This window comes from Ostrea edulis, chromosome 2 (genome assembly GCF_947568905.1).
Source record: "Ostrea edulis chromosome 2, xbOstEdul1.1, whole genome shotgun sequence".
In the NCBI taxonomy this organism is placed as follows: Eukaryota; Metazoa; Mollusca; class Bivalvia; order Ostreida; family Ostreidae; genus Ostrea; species Ostrea edulis.
This window is the reverse complement of record NC_079165.1, coordinates 91,672,582-91,694,965: the sequence shown is the minus strand read 5'-3', so window position 1 is coordinate 91,694,965 and position 22,384 is coordinate 91,672,582. Positions and strand designations below refer to the sequence as shown.

Here is a 22,384-nt window from a genome sequence, read left to right as displayed (position 1 = left end):
ATTTTAGTGTGTGCCACTAGGGGGTACAGCTTTCAGTGGAGGCAGGGGGCAATGAACCAATCTCTGAAGTTATTGGTTATTAAGGAAATATAAATCATTTTCAAAAATACACATGGATCACAGTAATGAATTTATTCAGACGTTATGCCTATGTTTACTTTTTACGTTCTTTTAAATTACCACACATAAAAGTTTCTTATACAAAACGCTATTAATGTTTGGTATTAAACACAGTAACAATTTATCCATAACCACGTATTTTCATGCATGTATGAAAGGATCTAATGTAAAATGAATAATGTTATTTAAAGGCATAGGGTCTAAGATATTGATAAAAATTTGCATGTTCCAAAAAGGTGGAGAAATTAAAGACCATAACTAGAAAATCACAAAAAGTTCTTCAGAATATTTACAAACACATTGGATGCGATACTAATTACAAAATAATTTCCTTTTCTCATTTGCCTAAACTGGTACCCTATTAACTTCGCATCCCTTATGTTTGTGTGTAACCACGAATCAGCGGGGTACCAGTTTAATATATTGTCCTCCACACAAACATTTTATAAAGGGCTAAAACATCAAAATGACTTCAATTTCAAAGCGCTGCAGCTATAGATAACTCATAATTAATACTACAAATTTGTTTTTTAGAGTTCTTCTTGCAAAATATTGTGATGTCATTTTTGAGATAAAAGATAAATTTTGATTTTGAAAATTCAACATGTATAAAATATACTTATCTGTTTATTATCTAATGTGTATAATTCAGTTGTTTATTGTCTTTAAATGAAAGAAGAAATGGTTTCAATACGAAATTGGCCCTGTATTTTTCTAAAATATGAAATTGTTGAACCCACTTATATCGTGTCTTCTTTTGTTTGGCCAATCGCTCTTGGACCGCCCCTAAATTACAAGAATTTAGCGTTGTAAAGTATATACCCAACATTCCAATACCTCTTTGTAACTAGCCTGTGTCACATATCGCTACTATTTTAGGTCACCTGAGTCGTTAGTATTAGTCCGTTAGCAAGTTTACATGTTAAACTTCTTGAAAGCTACAATGCCAATTGTTACCATTTTGTGGTGTGGAACTTCTTTAGGATAAGAGGAATGTAAATCGTGAAATTTATTATCTTAGCTCCCAAAATGCCACAAATGCTAAATTTAAAAAAAAAATCTTCTTCTCTACTCCCACACGTGTGAGAAAAAAACAAAACAAATGCATAGTTATGATGTACATGGAGCCCTTTACCAATAATGTGAAATTCGCGGCCCCTTAGTCTGGTGTTCAGTCTCTAGGGTGGGACAAGTTTGGCCATTTATTATAGCTATGTTATATCTGGTCACATTGCCCACTGCAGCCTTTTTTTATTTTGGTGTACGTGTATGTTGTAACATTCTTTTCGGTAGGTGTAACCAGTGTTTACTTTTTCTTCGTCATCACTCAGCAGTTAACTAGTAAAATCAATTATAATTGAACTGAGAGTCTAAATTAAATTTCAAGCCTGAACATCACAAACAACAAAGTAAATTTTTATCAGTAAAGTTTGCAACTCCTTGATATTCTCACTTACATATATTAATTAAATACAGTGAAATATCTTTTCTGTGACAACAATACAACAAGCATTACCTCAAAACAATGTCCCTTTTCTTAGATGACGTCAGTTTTGAAACCCAATTTTGGAACATCTTTAAGAACATAACAAATAATTCTCTGATCAGAAATGTTAATGTACCGACATTTCAAATCAAAGAATGATTACATGGCAAAGATGGTTTGATATTATCGCAATTCACCTTTGAATTAGAACGCTTTACCCGATATAGTATTGCGTTGTGTGACGACACAATTGAATGAGACGATTGAACAATTTGAATGACATGTTTGATGTAATACAGCAAGAGTTTTCATTGGCCAATTACAGCCCGCCCACTTTCTCGAGCGGATTCAGTGTAACTGGAGAAATGTACATAGCTCTCTGGAAAGATCCACCTCTTATAAAAACCTTCGATTTACGGGTCACAAAAAGCTGCGGACGGTTGAGGCCTGAAATTGGTGTATTCTTGTGTTGCTGTCTCACAAACTCAATATAAAAAAATCTTAACATATTTTCCTACTATATACTTGCGTCCAAACATACCTTCAAATATTCATTAAAGCCACACACCACCCGAAAACTCGCAGCTTCAAATGATTTCGTTTGTTGACGTAGCCATGTTAGGTAGCTGGTCAATTTGAACTCTTGCTATTGGTACAGTGTATCTATTCATAAAATCGGTTGTAAGTTATGTATTCGCTCTTCATTTATTATCAACACGAATAATTAATAGAAATTAAAACATTTTTGTACCAGTTTTTGTAAAGGTAAAATAAGCTCTAGATGAACAAAAATGCTACATAAGGACATTAGATGGAGACCGGCCGGCGCGGCCGCTCATGACTAATGAAAGCCGCACTGCCGTGAGTTTAGCTATTTCAATAATTATCATTTAATAGGACTGGGGTGGTATATTATTTAAACAATTTAGCTAAAATATGTGTGGGGTATTAGTACACATCTAGACGCTATTGTGCCAATATGGAAATGAACTGAGATTCGAATTGACTGGCTACCTAACATACGTCTACGAACGAAATCATCAAAAGCTGTGATCCGAGTTTTTGGGTCGTATGGGGCTATAATAAATATTTGAAGGTATGTTTGGACACAAGTATAGTAGGAAAATATGTTAGGATTTTTTTTATATTAAATTTATGAGACAACAACACAAGAATATAACTTTTTCTCTTTCTTCCTTTGAAGTTTTTTTTTTTTTTTTTTTTCTCAATCTAGCATCTGGCCGTCATGTTTTCAAATGCTGACTACTCCCGTATAAGGGAATTTGGGCGGACTTATACATATGAACCAATGAGAGTTTCTGTTGCATTTCGCAATTGTATTACAAACAGATTCAATTGTGTCGTCACACAACGCAATGCTATATCGGCCAAAGCGTTCTAATTCAAAGGTGAATTGCGATAATCTTAAATCCAAATGACACTTTCTTAAACTGATCACATTATGATTGGTCCATTGCCCCCTACCTCCACTGAAAACTGTACCCCCTATTGACACACACTAAAATTGAAGTTTTCACCATTTATTTGACGTGAAATTTCGGAAATCATGGAAGTATCTGCTACAGTGTTATGTGCAGAAATCATGCGAATTAGATATATTATGTGGAGTGGCAGTGTAATTGAAAACTTCGCAATATATCGATCAAATTTGCATCTTTACGTGAGGTTGCCGAATATTGTTGGTGTTCACCTATTTCTAACACGAACTGCGAGGTGGGAAACGAGTAAGAGTAAGCGGGGACATCACTGTGTTCCGTAACCAAGCTAAGTATGTCAACTTGTCTAGTAAAACACGCTTCGAATTCCGTACCCCCTAAGGTCACTATTCCGCACCCCCAAATGTGGGGTTCTACACGGTGAATGTCCAGTTTAATGATTTCAATAACTTTTTACCAGCAAAGCAGGCACTTGAATAGGCGACTAGATAATTACTGTCTTGCTAGATTATAATTCTTCCATACATCTTTCTTTACACTAAAAGTGGTTATCTAACGTAGTTTTATTAGGCTTCTCTTATTTTTGTACAAAATAAATATTCCCATGCCATTGAGAGATTTTGAAGGGGGAAAAAATGGTTGCCATCACTTTCACAGCTAATGCCCTTTTAAATTGCGATATTGATTTACTCAAGGTGAAAAATTAAAGGATCTTAAACAAGATGTGTTTGTGAAACACAAATGCCCCCGATAATGGCCAATTCCGAAGATGGCCAAGGTCACAAGGGCAAATATCTTGGTACTAGTCGAAAGATCTTGTCAAAAGAAATGCTCATGTACAATATGAAAGCTCTAATATTTACCATTTAGAAGTTATGACCAATGTAAAAAAAAAAAATTAAAGTAAGTCAGATGTCAAGGTCAAAAGGTTCAATACCAACGGAAAGATCTTGTAACAAGGAATACTCATGTGAAATATCAAGCTCTATCTCTTACTGTTCAAAAGTTATTAGCAAGGTTAATTTTCAAAAAGTAGGTCAAACTCCAAGGTCACAGGGTAAAAAATGTTGGTACCCACGAAAAGGTCTTGTCACAAGGAATACTCATGTCAAATATCAAAGCCCTATCACTTACTGTTCAAAAGTTATTAGCAAGGTTAAAGTTTTCAAAAAGTAGGTCAAACTCCAAGGCCAAGGGGTCAAAAATGTTGGTACCCACGGAAAGGTCTTGTCACAAGGAATACTCATGTGCAATATCAAAGCCCTATCACTTACTGTTCAAAAGTTATTAGCAAGGTTAAAGTTTCAGACAGAATGAAAAAATGACGGACAGGATAAAAACAATATGCCACCCGATCTTCGATCTCGGGGGCATAAAAATATACATCTAATACACAATAATACGTATTAGTAATTGATTGAAAGTAAAGATTCTTTAGAGAATTAAAAAATCCAGCATTTTAATAAAATAATCCTAGCGTCAGCTAGATATTCAAGAGTTAAATAATTTGCATCGCAAGATCTGTATCTATGATGTAACCAATTTTTTTAAAAGTAACTTTTGTTGGTGCGTGTATACATACGATAGGCAGTGTACAGATCAATAGCTACGTGCACGACTGTGGACTGGACATTCCACTTTGTAAGCCAATCGTCTCGTAATTGACTATGACATCCAATACTGTTAATTTTCAACAGTAATCTCAAATATCATGACAACACCTTTTTAATGACTTCGTTAATTCTGAGCTAGATCCACCTAGCTATTATTTTCTCAAAATCTCTCAATGGCATAGGGGTATATATTAATGACTAATAAAACATTTATTTTGTACAAAAACCCATAAAAACCAAATAAAACTACGTTCAATGAAGGCTTTTAGTATGAAGAAATATATATATATATATACACATACATATGTACAAAGAATTATTGTCTTGCAGGACTTTTATTTAATCACCAAAATTACGTAAAGTGGGGTTGAAATAATTTTAAAAGTACTGTTGTTATTACAGAAATATATAATATAGAGCAATTTTCATTGAATTCAATTTTTGGTTGACAAAATGACACCTAATGCCCCAGAAATTAAGTCACGTGGAAGGCAGCGGGGTTTATCCAACATGTCGTTCCGTGGAAACAATACACAGACTGTCCCTCCTTCATTGACTCGATAAAGGCCTAATTATCAATTTGTGGCAAGAGTAAATTTCCATTTTATGCTTATCTAATCCTTTTTCCAGGACCCCCCCCCCCCCCTAAAAAAAAAACCTCAACCGAATCTACACGCAAACATTTCAATGGGAAGATAGTCAAGATACACTTTGTCAACATCATCGAAAATCTATTCACTTTCTTTCTACAACTGCACAACTTGATAATGAAGAACGTTTCCTAATGCTTTGTGATGGACATTGATCATTTAACAATAAATACACCAACATTTCTCATGTAGCAATATACATACATCTGTCCATCCAAATGACATCTCATCTTCAATAGCAATTCCAATACATTCATGTAGCAACAATTCCCAGATTGTTCATTCACATCAAATTTACAGAAAACCTTACAAGAAGCCTGAGAAATTTTGCATTGTTTTTCAATGCAGATGTGCAAAACTAAAGCTTTAACATTAGCAAGTCCGGGCTCTGTCAATTCAAAAAAGAAACTGGCCAATGCCATAAGTCACTGAAAGTCTGAATATGAATCGTATTAAAGTAAATTATTATTCATATATTGGTATAATACTGATACAGCTGCAATAATGTAGCCCTATCCGATTTTTTATTCTGACGTATTCGGGAACCAACTTTGTGCTTGGGCATGTCTAATAAAGGTGTTTTTCATTAAACATCATGCAAAATTCTTCGTCTGCTCCGCCATGCCTGTTATCGCGAGATCTCGTAGATGGATCTACTGAAAAACCTAAATATTTACAGTCTGCGTGAAAATGTAGCTACTCCAGCCACTCCGACAAAGAGAGGGAAATCATATACCTGCAGAAAGAATTTACACTCTGTTCGTTTTTTAACTCGATATTAAATCTATACCTTTTAATACCGACGAATTAGCTTTCTCCTCCGTACTTATCCATTGATGTAAATACCGTATATGGCATATAGTGGTGGATTTATGGACATTTCCCGGAGAAAAAAAAAAGACAAAATCTTGTGATTTCTTGAACTACTTCATTGGGAGAACTTATTTTTTTCACCTAAAACCCTTAAAATTTGCGTCATATTATTAATTTCACTTTATTAGAAATGATAGAAAGTAGTACAAATGACAAAATAGGAGACATATTTCAAGCCCTCTAAAATCTGTAAACTCCAGGAGCTTCACCCTGGACCCACTGGGGGCCTCAAGGTGGCCCCCAGCCTCATAAAGTGCCACCCCCCCGTAACTGCAATTCCTGGATCCGCCCCTGGCATGTGCAAAAAACTTGACAATCGGAAGTTGAAACTTCAGTACATCAAACATGGTGCACAGATATGAATCTAACTGGAATATATCTAAATCAGTGGTATAGAGCCTTAAAACTCTTTAAGTTGTATATTGACTAAGAAACATAGAATATCATTTTATTTACGTAAAGAAAATCAGCAATTGTTTAGAATGATCGAAAATGTTATCCACTCCCGCATTTGCACCAATACAGAGATCCTAAGGAGTTTATCTGAACTTATACAATGTACGTTTCTATTAACAAGAGGCTCAGGGGCCTTATAGGTCACCTGATTATCATGTAACAACCTTCCAATGTTTGTATTTAAATATAAGAATTCTACTGTTGAATGGAAGAAACATTGAATAGCTATGTGGTCAGCCCCACCTTTGCACCAGAACCCCTGACCCAGGGGCCATAAATTTCAGTTTTGAAAGAAGCATCCTTGATCATCATTATCATACTATTAGTTTGTCTACTTAATACCCAGCAGCAGAGAAGATTTTCAAAGAAATAAAATGCATTTTCACTATATGATCAATAGGGCCCCACCCTAATACCAGATCCCCTGACCCAGGGGCCATGAATTTCACAATTTTGAAAGAGGCATCCTTGCTCATCATAACCATGCTATTGGTTTGTCTACTTAATACCCAAGGACAGAGAAGATTTTCAAAGAAATAATGCATGTTCACTATATGACTTATAGAGCCCCACCCTAGCACCAGAACCCCTGATCCAGGGGCCATGAATTTCACAATTTTTAACAAGAGGTACTGTGAGCAATGCTCACTAAGAATACCCCCCCCCCCCCCCCAATCTCCCAAAGGGTGTTGGTAATAGGTATAAACTACCTCTTTTCTGAGTGTTGCTACTTCGATGTCCAGTGCGCATGACCTTTGACTTTTTGACCCCAAAATCGATAGAGATTATCTTCATCCCATGGGTAGTCCATATGTTTGATATGGTGACTGTAGGTGGAAAGGATAACGCTTTAGAGCCCGGAAACCATATTGCTACTTCAATGTCCAGTGCGCTTGACCCCAAAATCGATAGGGAACATCTTCATCCCATGGGTAGTCCATATGTATGATATGGTGACTGTAGGTGGAAAGGATAACACTTTAGAGCCCGGAAACCATATTCCTACTTCGATGTCCAGTGTGCTTGACCTTTGACCCCAAAATCGATAGGGAACATCTTCATCCCATGGGTAGTCCATATGTATGATATGGTGACTGTAGGTGGAAAGGATAACACTTTAGAGCCCGGAAACCATATTCCTACTTCGATGTCCAGTGTGCTTGACCTTTGACCCCAAAATCGATAGGGAACATCTTCATCCCATGGGTAGTCCATATATATGATATGGTGACGGTAGGTGGAAAGGATAATGCTTTAGAGCCCGGAAACCATTGCGTCTACAGACAGACGGACAACCCGATTCCAGTATACCCCCCCCACAACTTGTTGCGGGGGTGTGTGTGTGTGTGTATAAAGAGGCATCCTTGCTCATCATTACCATGCTATTAGTCTACTTAATACCCAGAGACAGAGAAGATTTTCAAAGAATTTCTACACTTTCACTATATGACCAATAGAGCCCCACCCTAACACAAGAACCCCTGCCCCAGGGGCCATGAATTTCACAATTTTGGTAAAGGGCTCAACGCTCATTATAATTATGCCCACAGTTTGCCTTCTTGATGTCCAGGAGTAAAGAAGAAGATTTTTTAAAATTACACTCATTTTGATGGTTTTTGCCCCACTCCTCAGGCCCCAGGGACCACGAATTTCACAATTTTTGTTCCCCTCCACCCACAGATGCTATATGCCAAAATTGGTTGAAATTGCTTCAGGGGTTTCAGAGAAGAAGCTGAAAATGTTCAAATGTTAACGCACGACGACGGACAAAAACAGATAGCAATAGGTCACCTGAATGAATTCAGGTGACCTAAAAATACTGTAAATTTCACCAGAAAATGAGGAATACTTCGTACTACAAAACTGTGACTAAATTAACAAAAACAACATGTAAAATCTGTCTCTTTAATTGAGGTTCAATTAAAACATAACAATTTTCTGTAACGATAAAATGATATAGATGACTATTGATACAACCCGCACACACTCTCACTCCTCTTCCTGCTGCACTCAGTCCCAATATGAACACGTTATGGTCGATCACAAGATCTGATGACATCAGTTATGGTCGATCACAAGATCTGATGACATCAGTCACTAACTGGTTCTTCTTTAATCTTTTTCTTTTTCTTCTTTTTCTTTTCAGAATCTCCAGATGGTAACACTACATAAAAACAATAATGTATATGTAGTTCAATATATCTTTTCTTTCGTATCATTATTTACAGGCATCAATTAACAATCTAGACAGTCCCTCTTTCTGAGCAAATCAAGAGTAGTCCCCAAGTCTCCAGAAAATACCAGTTTTGATATATTTTGATCTACAGTAGTGATGGGAATCCATGAGAGTTTTGCGTATTATAAAGCGTAAACTGACCCAAACCAACCAGGTTATATTCGTATAACTTGCCCTGGAATTAAAATCATTACTTAATAAAATTTTCATAATCAAGTACTTAGAATTTGCCAACAATTGATTGATTATCAATTATAATCGATGATTGGAACACCAGTAATATACTTGTTTTTTTTTAAAGCAAGTCAAATAGGAAACAAGCCACATCCCGCTGACCTGTCATTGACCCTTGGACAATATTTAATTATTATGTGTCGGAATAACCCCATACTTTGCTCTACTGGTTCTTCGCTTTTCCTCTTTTCCTTCTTTTTCTTCTTCTTCTCAGAATTAGGAGCATCAACATCTGCCTCCACTTTTGGAATTTTAGGCTTCACATCTTCTTCAGTGTCTCCATTCTCTTCAAATTTCCTCTTCTTGGAGGCACTTGGCAATGTGGAGTCAAAAGATGCGTCGTACGTCTTCACCTCACTACAACAGAAAAAGGGGGGAGGGTTACTGTCTGAAGCTTCCATACAACTTATCATCGATGTACTGGCCTCTGTAACATATGAATAAGACCAACATAAGACATGCTCAAATTCTGACCTCTTGTTTTGGTATTTTTCCCATTTTGCAGGAGTCTTCCCACTTCCTGTGCTTTTCCTTGCCTAAGAAACACAACACAAATCTAGGTGAAGAAATTCTTCATTTTCAGATCACTACCCTATCTATTACTGTACTATCTCATCAGAAATTCTTTTCATCTAACCAGGTACTTTCAAACCTTGCAAATCTTGCATACCAACATGCCCCCATCACTCACCTTTCCCTCCTCTAGTGCCCTCATCCGTCTCTCCAGCATGGCTCTGTGTTCCATTCCAAGTTCCACATTTGTGTCTTCACCTAAGGCATCCACACGAATTGCCAAGGCAGCTTTGGCCGCTAGCATTCTAGACATCTGACAATAACATACAAAAATACTTAAAACACATCCACGTTCTGTTATTGTATTACTATTGTCAGAAGAACTGCGATAGCTTATATATGTGGCATGTATTACCTTCTCAAATTTTTTTCGAAATATATTTTCTTCCTTCATGTAACAATACTCTTGTTTTATAGACCTATAGGATATAGCAGAGCATGGAACCCACCTTTCCTTTCAGTTTCTGGTTGGCCTGACCCACTAGGGAGGCATGGTAAATGAGACCATATTTGGGCGTGTCATGTTTGGTTTTCAGGGCTCGGAACAAAGCCTTTTCAGCTCCAAGAATCTGAACTGTGGATGAGGGGTGCTTAGCCAAATTCAGCAGTGAGCCTACAAAACAGGCATCAACCAGGTCTACATAAAGAGGAGTGGGCATGTGGAAAATCTCCATGCAATTGATCTTAAATGCCAACACACACACTCCTCTTATGTGGGTGAATGAAGAGCATCATAATTTGGTTAAGCACAAGTTTGTAACACGTTATGATATTTACCTGCATGAGATATTAGTCTAGCCCCTACTAGTTCACCAACTAGAATGGTTAAATTGGGAGCTACGGCCATCATCCTGTTTTTCACATACTCGTACAGCTGTTGTCGATATTCGGTGATTTCAATAACCTGCAAATAGATTGTTTCACACAGGATTGTACTATATGTGGTAATTTCATTGATATTCCCTATGCTTGAATCGTGTGAAAAACAACTTCAACTGTAGGAAAACTAGGTGTGTCAGATTGACATGAATGCACCCAAGGTCCATAGCTGTGTCATCTAGAAGCCCATACTGCTTAACAGTCACCCATCTTTAGGTCTTTAAAAGTTCATTATCTAAATAATGGGCATAATGCCCATAATAATCTTGGTAAGATTTTGCATCCTTGATTTCCGGAAGATTGTTCAAGATATTTTTTTTTTGAATTTTATTCACATATTATCTACTTGAGTCTTTAATTTTTCAATGTTAAAATTTTATGTCAGAAGGGGGGAGAATTTTCGTATCAATACACTCAATCAGCATTTAATAGTTTATCACAACAGTCTCAGATATAATCCGACAATATAAGAACATCCTCATTTACTAAATCAGATGATCAGAATATCTCCACATCATCGACTGTGGAAACTAATTAAGGTAGAGGCATCAACAGCCTTCAATGTGGATCAGTCAATTACAGATTTAGAAATTTATCTTTTAAATGCTGGAAATTGAATCATCAGAATTTTCATTCCTGGTTTGGCTGAGACAGTTTTAGTGATTACTGATGAGATCCATCGCCTCAGAAAGTAAACAAATGACGACAGCATTAATCATCAAAGTAATCAGGTCAGAATACTATTTCCTCATAGGCCGATGGAAATACCATATAACTTTTCTGTACTTCAGACAACATGTCTATCAAATTTCAAATCCTAGGCTATACACCCAACTGATTTAAAATAGACCCCCCCCCCCAAAAAAAAATTCAACTTATCTTTATTGAACTGTTCTTTTGTCTTTTATTTCTATCTTGAAACAGATTTATCACTTATCAAATTTTGAATGTGCATTGATCATTTATTAACACTGTTTATTTTTATCGCAATTCACCTTTGAATTTGAATGCTTTGGCCGATATAGTATTGCATTGTGTGATGACACAATTGAATCTGTTTGTAACTAATACAATATTGCGAAATGCAACAGAAACTCTCATTGGTCTATATGTATAAGTCCGCCCAAATTCCCTTATATGGGAGTACTCAGCCAAATGGAAACAAACTTCAAAGGAGGAAAGAGAACTTAAAACACAGCTACAGAGCTATAGCAACAAAAACCGCGCGAACCATAAGTTCATGTGTTGGTGTTGTTAAGGAGTATTTGCGAACACATACCATAAAATTGAAGAGAAAAGTTGTATTCTTGTGTTGTTGTCTCATAAATTTAATATCAAAAAATTCCTCACATTTTTCTACTATACTTGTGTCCAAACATACCTTCAATTATTCCTAAAAGCCCCATACGACCCGAAAACTCACAGCCTTTGATGATTTCGTTCGTTGACATTGGTTAGCCAGTCAATTTGAATCCCGGTTCATTTCCAAACTTGCACAATAACGTCTAGATGTGAAATAATATCCCCACAAATATTTTAGCTAAATATTTTAAATAATATATCATCCCAGTTCCATTAAATGATAATTATTCAAATAGCTAAACTCAAGGCAATGCGCCTTTCATTAGTCTGGTCCGGTCTCCATCCCTACCACACGAGTGTTAAGGACCACTATATTTTCTAATTTCTATTAATTATTCGTGTTGATAATAAATGAAAAGCGAATACATAACTTACAACAAATTTTATGAATAGATACCAATAGCAACAGGGTTTGAATTGACCGGCTACCTAACATGGCTACGTCAAGAAACGAAATCATTTGAAGCTTTGAGTTTTCAGGTCGTGTGTGGCTTTAATGAATATTTGAAGGTATGTTTGGACACAAGTATAGTAAGAAAATATGTTCCAATGAAAACTCTTGTTGTATTACATCAAACGTGTCATTCAAACTGTTCAAATATCTCATTCAATTGTGTCGTCACACAACGCAATACTATATCAGTTAAAGTGTTCTAATTCAAAGGTGAATTGCGATAAGTGATACATTTCCTAAAGCCTAATTCCCGTGGGGATCAGGGTTAAAAAAGATCCTCAGACAACAGTACCCCCTTGCTTGTTGTAAGAGGCAACTAAATGGGGTGGTCCTTAGAATGAGACCACAAAAACCGATGTCCCATGTCACAGCAGATGTGGAACGATAAAGATCCCTCCCTGCTCAATGGTCATAAGCGCCGAGCATATGCCTAAATTTTGCAGCCATTCTGATTCATCAGTAGTGGTGATGTCTCCATATATGTGAAATATTCTCGAGAAGGACATTAAACAATATTCAATGATCAATCATTCAATCAATCCTAAAGCTAATTTGTGCAATTAGCGACGACAAATGATAGTTGTACTACGAAATGGTAAACAAGACGTCTTTGTGAAACACTGATGCTCCTGGATTACAACAAAGTGGAACCAGGTCAAAGTTAAGGTCACAAGGTCAAAGATTTCGGTGTCATTGGAAAGGTCTTACAAGAAATACACATACCAAATATGAAAGATCTATCTCTTATGATCAAGGTTAAAGTTTTTGGCCACAGATAAACAAGCCACTAAAATATATATGCCCCAAATCTTAGATTAACACCATTTGACTATTTTGGATCCAGCCTAAAGTCATAAGCCTGGGGTTACGAAATTCACAACTTCGTAGTATCATGAAATTTACGTTTTGGAAGATGCATTCCTGCTCTACATCACTATGCATTTAGTTTTTCTTAAAGATGTCCTGAAAATTACGATTTATGTGTCCCTTGTCCTAAAGTAGCTTCATACCAAATTTGAAATGAAATGAAGGGCAATTATCAAGACTGTTATGTGATGCACACAGACCAATAGTAACAGGACCAAAAATAGCATTATATTGGTTTGCCATCGGTGACAGACCTGCTGAAATCATTGCACTCTGAGGAAATTATTGATCTTTTATACCAATAATGTTTTTTGTGTGTATTAATCCAGTATTCTTGAAATTTTCCATTCAAATACTATACAACATAAATTTATATATCTGTGTGCTTTCAGATCTGAACAATCTTTATTCAAAGCATTTCTATGACTTATCATGCAAAGAAGGCAGACATACCAAACTTAACCTTCTGCTCAAACGTGTTGCTTGATGGGAAAAGTATTGTGTCAAACAGAATACACCACTTTAATATAGACTTTACTTAGTACAATGATCTAGCAGACTCATTAAACCGAAATGACCACATATGAAATTAAAAGTTTATCTATTTGGGTCCTAAAATTCCATTCAGATCCACTGAAATTTATTAAAATTGCATACAATTTTCATAAATCACTTTTAAAAAGTATGTCATCTTAAGAATAATAGAAACCTAAAGCTAAGCTTAGCCACACACCAGTGATTCATTTTGAAAATGGTTACCATGAGTCCAGCGGACTCCCCTTGTTTACAATAATGAGTCCCATGCTAAAATCAATGAGTCCAAAGTTACATTCATTCAAACAAACAGCCTGACAATCACAGGTATAAACAAACCAAGTTAAGGAAGAAACTTACTGTCACCCCCCTCTAGAGAATAAATATTTCACTTTTTATTACAAGACATCAAATAATTCACTTGCAGAAAATTCTTAATCGTAGTTCATATTGCAAAATGATTTTTAGAAAAACATTTCTCAAAACCCAAGTTATTGCAATAGATCAATCAATGATTTGAATTTTGAGAGTGGTACAATGCAAGTTTTCTGAAACCATCCAATCTACATACATAAGTTTATGATCCGCCAAGTTTATGTGTCTGCTTAAAGTTGAATGCTGGATGTTTTTATTTCTAGCTACTTTGTTCATGCCATTTAGTTTTGTTTTTTGTTCTGTGCAAATGCTGCAATAAATTTAGCTCCATTTTCTTAATTTTTCTCAAATCTTAGCCAAGAATAAAGTGTAAGCCATTTTTGTTAGAATTTTTTTACCTTTCGAATTTTCTCAACTTCTACTTAAATTTCAGGACCGACGTTGATTTCAGGGACTCTGTGTTTGCTTTTTTACCTGTGGTTACTGGCAATATTTTCATTCACATCACTTTGCAAAAATGTTATCTTTCCCTGATTAGGAAGTTTTATAAAATAAAATAAAAAATTTGGTGGAATCGGGATATATGCAAGGAAATTCTAGTTCCCAGTTTTGTTTACCTGCTTTAATGCCATATATATCATTTGGTTTTATTGGTTAATGCAATGCGAGTTGACCAATGAAATATCATAATTTTTCATTCGGAATATCTTGGGTGTGCAATACAACTTGGTGCTTATATTTAGTACTTATTACCAGGGGAAAATGAAAACATTTTCATATAATTTAAAAATTTTATGCGTCCAATGGGATGCAGTTATTGAAATAATGCGTCCTGGACAAATTCAATGCACAATTCACACAGGACGCACACCAAAATGAATCAATGACACTGGTAAATAATTGTTGGCTTAACGTTGCCAATCCACATTTAAATATCACAAAATACTAAGGACAGACTTTCTGAGTCATGTTCCATATAAATGAAACTAAAGATGTTAAATACATGCTAGAAATGTCAAATCCTTGTTAGAAAAAAATACCACTTCACAATTTTTTCGAAAATATTTTCCACTGAAATTTTAAGCATATTAAAAGATATATGACATTGTGAACAACGAAAGTCATACTTCTTTGGTAATGTTTAAACTTTTCTGGTTCCAGAATAAACTTCGCAACAATAAAATAATGCAAAGAAAACAACACATATTATCAATTATTATCCCAGAGTTTTGTTTTAGGGTGATTTTGTATTGTCACTCATCTCCACCAAAAAAAAACCCAACCATCCTACCAGTAACCTACCAGCCCAGCAGTTTAAAGTGTGGGTTGGCAATGCCAAACCAATAATTTTTCAATCGAGGCCTTGGTCCCAAGTGACTAGGGTGGCCTAAATCATAGGTTCTTGTATTGGCGTTTAGATGTTGGAGTTTAAGGCATATAAAAAGTTGACAAATATCAGAGTATCCAACCAACAAGCAGGTAAGAATGTTAAAGTTGTTAATTTAACCATGTCAACTTTCCCATGCTAAATATAAGTCATGATTAAAATACTTGGGAGAAAACTCTGCATTCGTAATGTGTTTGTAATGAGAAATATTCCATACCATTTTGGATAATTTTGGCAAGCTGGAATGTTAACATGGTGGATGAAGAAATTTTACCAAAATTTCTCATCATACTATCGATACACGATGTACAATTGTTAAATTAAATTGCTCCAAAAAAATAAAACAAATCCGCTGAACATGGATGTTGCCAAAGTCACCCAACATGGATGTTGCCAAAGTCACCCAATATAAGGTAATTGCATTCTTTATTGTTTCAATCCAACTTGCAATACATAATTCTATTGATAATGAAATACCTTCAAAACCTAGCACTTAGTATGACCAAACACAAAAGAAACTAAATCAATACGACAAATCACAGCTATTCAAATGATTTTCTAAATGTGGTGATGTACATATTGAAACAAAGAATGCCTCTATTTACAAACTGCCAAGAGCTATTTGTGTTCTTGTTGACAACCTCAGTGGTAGTGACGAAATAATGATACATCAGGTATTCATCAGATATTACATTCAGTTATGCATCATCGGTTGTCATCAAAATTCACCATTCATTGTACCAGAGCTGCCAACATTATGAAATGGGAAATAGTAAAGTGGGGGTCAGGGGGCTGCTGGAGATCTTTTATGAATAAAGATGTAACCTGAGCAATTTTAGACATATTTCAAATCCAAATTTAATGAATTTAGACATACTATTTGTTATGCATTATACAACTGCAGAAGGTCAAATACATCTTTTATTGATTTTACTTTCTAAAACTTGTGTATAAAACCTTGTTACATTAGTATATTATAATTTTACAGTTACTGTGTCAGTTATTCTGGCAAGTTCTTTAATGTCATTTTTCCCGCCGTGAAAAATGTTGAAAGTTTATCAAATAGATTGTACACTTGTCATACAAACTCCCCCTTTCTGACTTTGAAACAAATAGATGTTTACAGTGTAGTTGCATGTTGTTCTTTGAATTGCTGGCCCTATCAGGTTTTCTTCTTTGGGGGAGTATTGTTGTTATTTTCATCAACACATGCCTTACGCTTAGTAGCAGCTGCCATATTGTTTATTTCGAAGCATTAAAATGATGGGAGATTTTGTATACATATAGTCTATGCAAACAAACGTAGTAACGACGACGGCTTGTTTCTTATAAAAGTAAAAACCAATGACGGACAGCTCTAAAACTTTCAAAATGTCAAATAAGCGAAAATTGGAAGATATATAGTGAAATCGTAAGGCGTATTTTCGGCCCTAAAATCGTAAGCCTTACGCCAAAATCGTTAGGGTTGACAGCTCTGTTGTACATATGGCAGGGATTTTTGGGGTCTGTAGACTAAGAGGGCCCAATGCTGAAAACCAGGTGTTTTTCCCAAAATGATACCTAAAAATTCCCAAATGATGGATGCTTTGATGAGAATATGCCATGAGGGGCCATCCAAACTCAGTGCCACTCTGAACATTGCAAAAAAATTGTGACAGTTTTTTCTCTGCCAAAGAAATTAAAGCTTGTTTAAGCCAGCCACATTGATAATAAAATATCAAATGGTAAACTTTTTGCTTGTTTTTCTTATTTATTTCTTAAAAACAAATTTCCCAATTTCAATCAAACATCGCTATTTTCCCCAAACTTGAAGGCCCTCGCCCCTGGATTCAAGGGGTAAAAAAATCCCTGTATTGAAACAAAGAACGCCTCTATTTACAAACTGCTAAGAGCCATTTGTGTTCTTGTTGACAACCTCAGTGGTAGTGACGAAATAATGATACATCAGGTATTCATCAGATATTACATTCAGTTATGCATCATCGGTTGTCATCAAAATTCATCATCAAATGATGATGTTTTGTATACAGTTAACTGCAGCTTTGTACTTCAGAATGAGTTCAATAGTTAATAATCTGGATGACGAACCTGATCACAGAGATAAGTGATGTTCAGAATGTCTTCCTCCGAGATTTCTGTTCCCATGGAGATTTCTGCTGCCTGTTTAACTTCCTGTTCGATATCTTCCGGCAAAATATCCGAGAGATCAGTATTAACTGCATTTGTTCTATATCCTGTGAAATTTAATGAAACGTTCCAATGTTTGTGATATTGAAAGATATATATATGCATTCTTCATAGAATAAATAGCCTGAAATTTCAGGGGTCAATATTACAAAAGGTGTTACAACCAGACTTTTTTCTTCCAAAATTATTTAATGTTGAGCAAATGAAATTTCATTACATACCTGAAGAAATGAATAAAATCATAAAACGTATCCATAGTTACACAATTTCATGCACAAATGAAAAATATTTTTGAATAAATGAAAACACTGATGTTTGTTGTTGCCCCCTGGTCTGTTATTTTATTCTAGTATATGATTACCCATTTTCTTGACAGTCTTAGAATATGCCAGGTTATCCCCGATTAACTTGGTGAGTTCCGGAAAATGCCAGCCGTACCACTCCCTAGCCCTCATGATGTAATTGTTCAATTCCTTGTCAAGATCATCCAGCAGTGCTGAAATACAATAAGGTTTGACACTATTGCCAGTCCAGTATCCCGTTATTAGTAAATTATTCCCCGGACCAGTGTAATATCATTTACAAATGTGACCCGTGGACCTGGTCCCACAGAGGGGAGAGTGCTGATGCTTAATCAAGCTTACTTTTCTTTTGAAACATATTCTAAATTAAAACGCGTTTCAACACTCGATATATTTACAAAACTAATGTACATTAAATGACTGCAATGTATGTATTCTTGAGATACTTTATGAAACGTACAACAATGAAAAAGTGGCTGCAACATTCAGACCGTCACCAACTTGATAAAAACAAGTTTTACAACAAACTGTAAATTCAACAAGAGATGTTTGTAAAACACATATGCCCCCCCATGGTGCAAAATTGAAAAGGGTTATACACACACACATCATTTAATTGATAGTAGTATCATCAATTCAAAATATTGAGCAGACAATATCTTCCTATGTCAAGAGTGAATTGACCATGTGACCTAAATAACAATATGGGTCATCTACTCCTTATGCTGTACCAGTGTACCAAGTTTGGTGTTAATCAAGCAAACAATTCTTAAAATATAGGAAACAAGATATTACTATGTCCAGTTCAACAATTGACTTTTGACCTCAAAATCAATATGGGTCGTCTTCTCCTGAAAATGTACCAGTGTACTAAGTTTGATGTCCGTCAAGCAAAAAGGTTATCAAGATATTGAGTGGACAGTATATTACTATGTTCAGTTTGACCTTTGACCATGTGACCTCAAAATCAATAGGAGTCATCGCCTCCTGAATATACACCACTGTACTTAGTTTGATGTCTGTCAAGCAAAGGGTTCTCAAGATATTGAGCGGACAGTATATTCCAATGTCCAGGTTGACCCTTGACCTTTAAACATGTGAAATCAAAATCAATAGGGATCATCTTCTCCTGAAGATGTACCAGTGTACCAAGTTTGATGTCTGTCAAGCAAAGGGCTCTCAAGATATTGAACGGACAGTATATTCTTATGTCCAGTTTGACCCTTGACCTTGACCATGTGACCTCAAAATCAATAGGGGTCATCTTCTCCTGAAGACGTACCAGTGTACCAAGTTTGATGTCTGTCAAGCAAAGGGTTCTCAAGATATTGAGCGGACAGTATATTCCTATGTCCAGTTTGACCCTTGACCATGTGACCTCAAAATCACTAGGGGTTATCTTCTCCTAGAGACGTACCAGTGTACCAAGTTTGATGTCTGTCAAGCAAAGGGTTCTCAAGATATTGAGCGGACAGTATATTCCTATGTCCAGTTTGACCCTTGACCTTTGACCATGTGACCTCAAAATCAATAGGGGTCATCTTCTCTTGAAGACGTACCAGTGTACTAAGTTTGATGTCTGTCAAGCAAAGGGTTCTCAAGATATTGAGCGGACAGTATATTCCTATGTCTAGTTTGACCCTTGACCATGTGACCTCAAAATCAATGGGGGTTATCTTCTTCTGAAGATGTACTGGCGTACCAATTTCGATGTTTGTCAAGCAAAGGGTTTTCTAGACATTGAATGGTCAGTATATTCCTATGCCCAGTTTGACCCTTGACCTTTGACCATGTGACCTCAAAATCAATAGGGGTCATCTACTCCTTAGGATGTACCAGTGTGCCAAGTTTGATGTCTTTCAAGCAAAGGGTTCTCAAGATATTGAGCGGACATTATATTCCTATGTCCAGAGTAGATTGACCCTTGACCTTTTGACCTGAAAAACAATAGGGATCCTCTTCTACTCATAACTAACCCACATATGAAATATCATTATCATCAAGTGAATGGTTCTCAAGATATTGAGCAGACAACACGTGGTCTACAGACTGACCGACCGACCGACAGGTGCAAAACAATATGCCCCCAAAGGGGGCATAAAAATGAATTCATTTGTTTTCATAGACCTGTGATATATCATAATATGTATTGACTCTCGTGACAGGGTATACGTATTCTCATGACGTCATAGTACACATGTGGTCAGTAAACCATGTAGAAGGGGCATATTGAAAATATTATGTTAGTAAGAGACATAACATCTTTGTATGTAGTATTGGTTTCAGCCAATGAAATTCTAAGATCAGAGGCAGGATAGAGAGTTTACTAGCCCAGTATGTTTTTATGAGTCTCAGACTTATGGACACCAGGTAATTTTGAACTCTGTTACAATGTCCTTATGAATTCATTGGAAAAAAAAAAATTACTCATCACAAAGATTTAAAATGTTACAGAAGAATTTTTCCTCACATTTCAATGGTTGCTAATCTATAAACTTACAAATAGCTTGAACAATCATGGTATCGACTTTATCTGGACTGAACTTCAGCTTGTAGCGGGAGAGACTATAATAAAAATAAAGTAAACAAAAGATATTATTAATTAGTCTGCATGATAATCCTTAAAAGTTTCCGATGAATATTTGATGTTATCACACCTGTGGGCTAATCCCAGGGCCATGGCAGCCATTTCCTTCTGAGGTAATCCTGTTATAAGATTGTCCATCTGGGAACGGATTCCCCTCATCAACTCGTGGACAGCAGAATTCGAGACACAGCTTACGTTGAACTTTTCCTACTCAAACAACATATTAAAATAAAAAATCAATTTCAATGTACACTTCATGCTACTACTATTTTCTTCAACTAGGGTAACATCTATTCAGCAGTAATCACATTGAATTACCTTAATAACATTCCCTAATTTGGCATCAGCCACTGCCAATTCTTCTTGTGCATCTGATGCAACAACTTTCTTCATTAGTTTCTTTAAAGTCTTGTTCATTTTCCCCTCAACAGAAGCAGTGGCAGCTGGAAACAAAACAAATTCAAGAATGCAAGTAAATTCTTTGTAAAATGATTGTGCATTCATGATGCATGCATCTTTAAGTCTAACTTAAATTGATTGATTGTATCTTGCTTAACATCTCGCTCGAGAAGAATTTCTAAGACAAAACTAGATTAAGGACATACCTGCAAGAGCTTCTGTTGTGTCTTGAAACTTCCGGAAATGTTTCATTTTTAATCTGAAAAATAATAAATTGGGAATTTCAACTACTTACAACCTAAAAAGAACCTTATTAAAGCTACAATAAATAGCTATTGCTGCTAAATATAGGTACTGTACAGAAGCATGCTTTAATAGGACTTACACATAGTATTAATTATACAACCAAAACTGCATGAAAATAGGCAAATGACCAATCTCTGTGTCAAGTCCAATCTCATAGAGGTTTCGAACCACCACCACCCCCACACACACACCTCTTCTGTATGTCGTCTTTGCCGAAGACTAGTAAGAGCTCAAAATTCTTAAATATTACAAAATCTGGAATATTTCATGAACACAAGCGATTATGCTGAACTTACAGTCGATTGGCTTTCTCTGGAGATTCAAAATCTAGGTATAAATTTTCTGTTTTCTTTAATTTCTTTTCATCAAGCAACTGCAAGTGAAATGTAAACGAACTTTAGTTTCATATGATCCACGCCAGATGCAAGGCTCTCCAAATGATACACGCGTTAAATTCTGTGCATAACACTTGACATTTCAAAGAAAAAACGGTGGTACATATAAAATAGCATATTCGTGAACTAACCTTAAACACGGCATATCCAGCCGCTGTTTCAAACAACACCAACATTTTTCAACAACACTAACTGCACAGCACCGAGACCACGAGGTTCCACTATTCTGTTATGCGCATGTGCGGTTTGGCGTATTTCGACCCCGATCAAAATTGCAAAGTTAGGCCCTAACACTGGCAAGCAGTGAAGTTTCTTTATCGTGACAAAACCTGCCATGATACAGGACATAAAAACATTCACTTCTCATAAAAGTGGTGATTGTGAGTATAAGGGGGAGGGGGGTTCAAGTCGGAAATCGGTTTGATTTACAAACAGATTGGGGGGGGGGGGGGGGGGGGGGGGGGGGGGGGGGGGGGGGCTTTCCATAGTCTTACAGTAGCAAATATCACAAACTTTTCGCTTCCAGAGACCTTTACACTTAGATCCAGGTATGATTAAAAAAATTCCAAAAATGCATTCCAATGGTTTCTCATATATCTGCATTTAAAAAAACAACAACAAACACACTTTTTTAAATTCACAATTTCATTTG

The 22,384-nt window shown here is 36.0% G+C and overlaps 1 protein-coding gene across 2 annotated transcripts; it reads right to left on the bottom strand.

The window, feature by feature from the left end:
• Positions 1–8,546: 8,546 nt before the first annotated feature.
• Positions 8,547–21,983, bottom strand: LOC125679707 (nucleolar protein 58-like). Of its 2 annotated transcripts, XM_048919144.2 has the most exons (14): positions 21,864–21,970; positions 21,634–21,710; positions 21,238–21,290; positions 20,951–21,075; positions 20,703–20,839; positions 20,546–20,610; positions 18,105–18,239; positions 17,645–17,790; positions 10,476–10,602; positions 10,148–10,311; positions 9,817–9,951; positions 9,600–9,661; positions 9,283–9,482; positions 8,547–8,819 (listed from the first exon to the last, which is right to left on the bottom strand). In XM_048919144.2, the coding sequence occupies exons 1-14, from the start codon at positions 21,906–21,908 to the stop codon at positions 8,746–8,748; spliced, it is 1,545 nt and encodes a 514-aa protein (XP_048775101.1). In that variant the 5' UTR covers positions 21,909–21,970; the 3' UTR covers positions 8,547–8,745. The 2 variants fall into 2 exon arrangements, with proteins under 2 accessions (XP_048775101.1, XP_056011440.1); XM_056155465.1 differs by having other exon boundaries at positions 8,547–9,482; positions 21,864–21,983.
• Between the last annotated feature and the right edge of the window lie 401 nt (positions 21,984–22,384).

Excerpts from the sequence above, each read along its gene's own strand:
- LOC125679707 (XM_056155465.1), bottom strand. The coding sequence starts at position 21,908 with ATGTTGGTGTTGTTTGAAACAGCGGCTGGATATGCCGTGTTTAAG. Across the intron at positions 20,611-20,702 it reads GCCCTGGGATTAGCCCACAG|TCTCTCCCGCTACAAGCTGA; the intron begins GTGTGATAACAT and ends TTTTTATTATAG. Across the intron at positions 9,483-9,599 it reads GAAAAATACCAAAACAAGAG|TGAGGTGAAGACGTACGACG; the intron begins GTCAGAATTTGA and ends TTTCTGTTGTAG.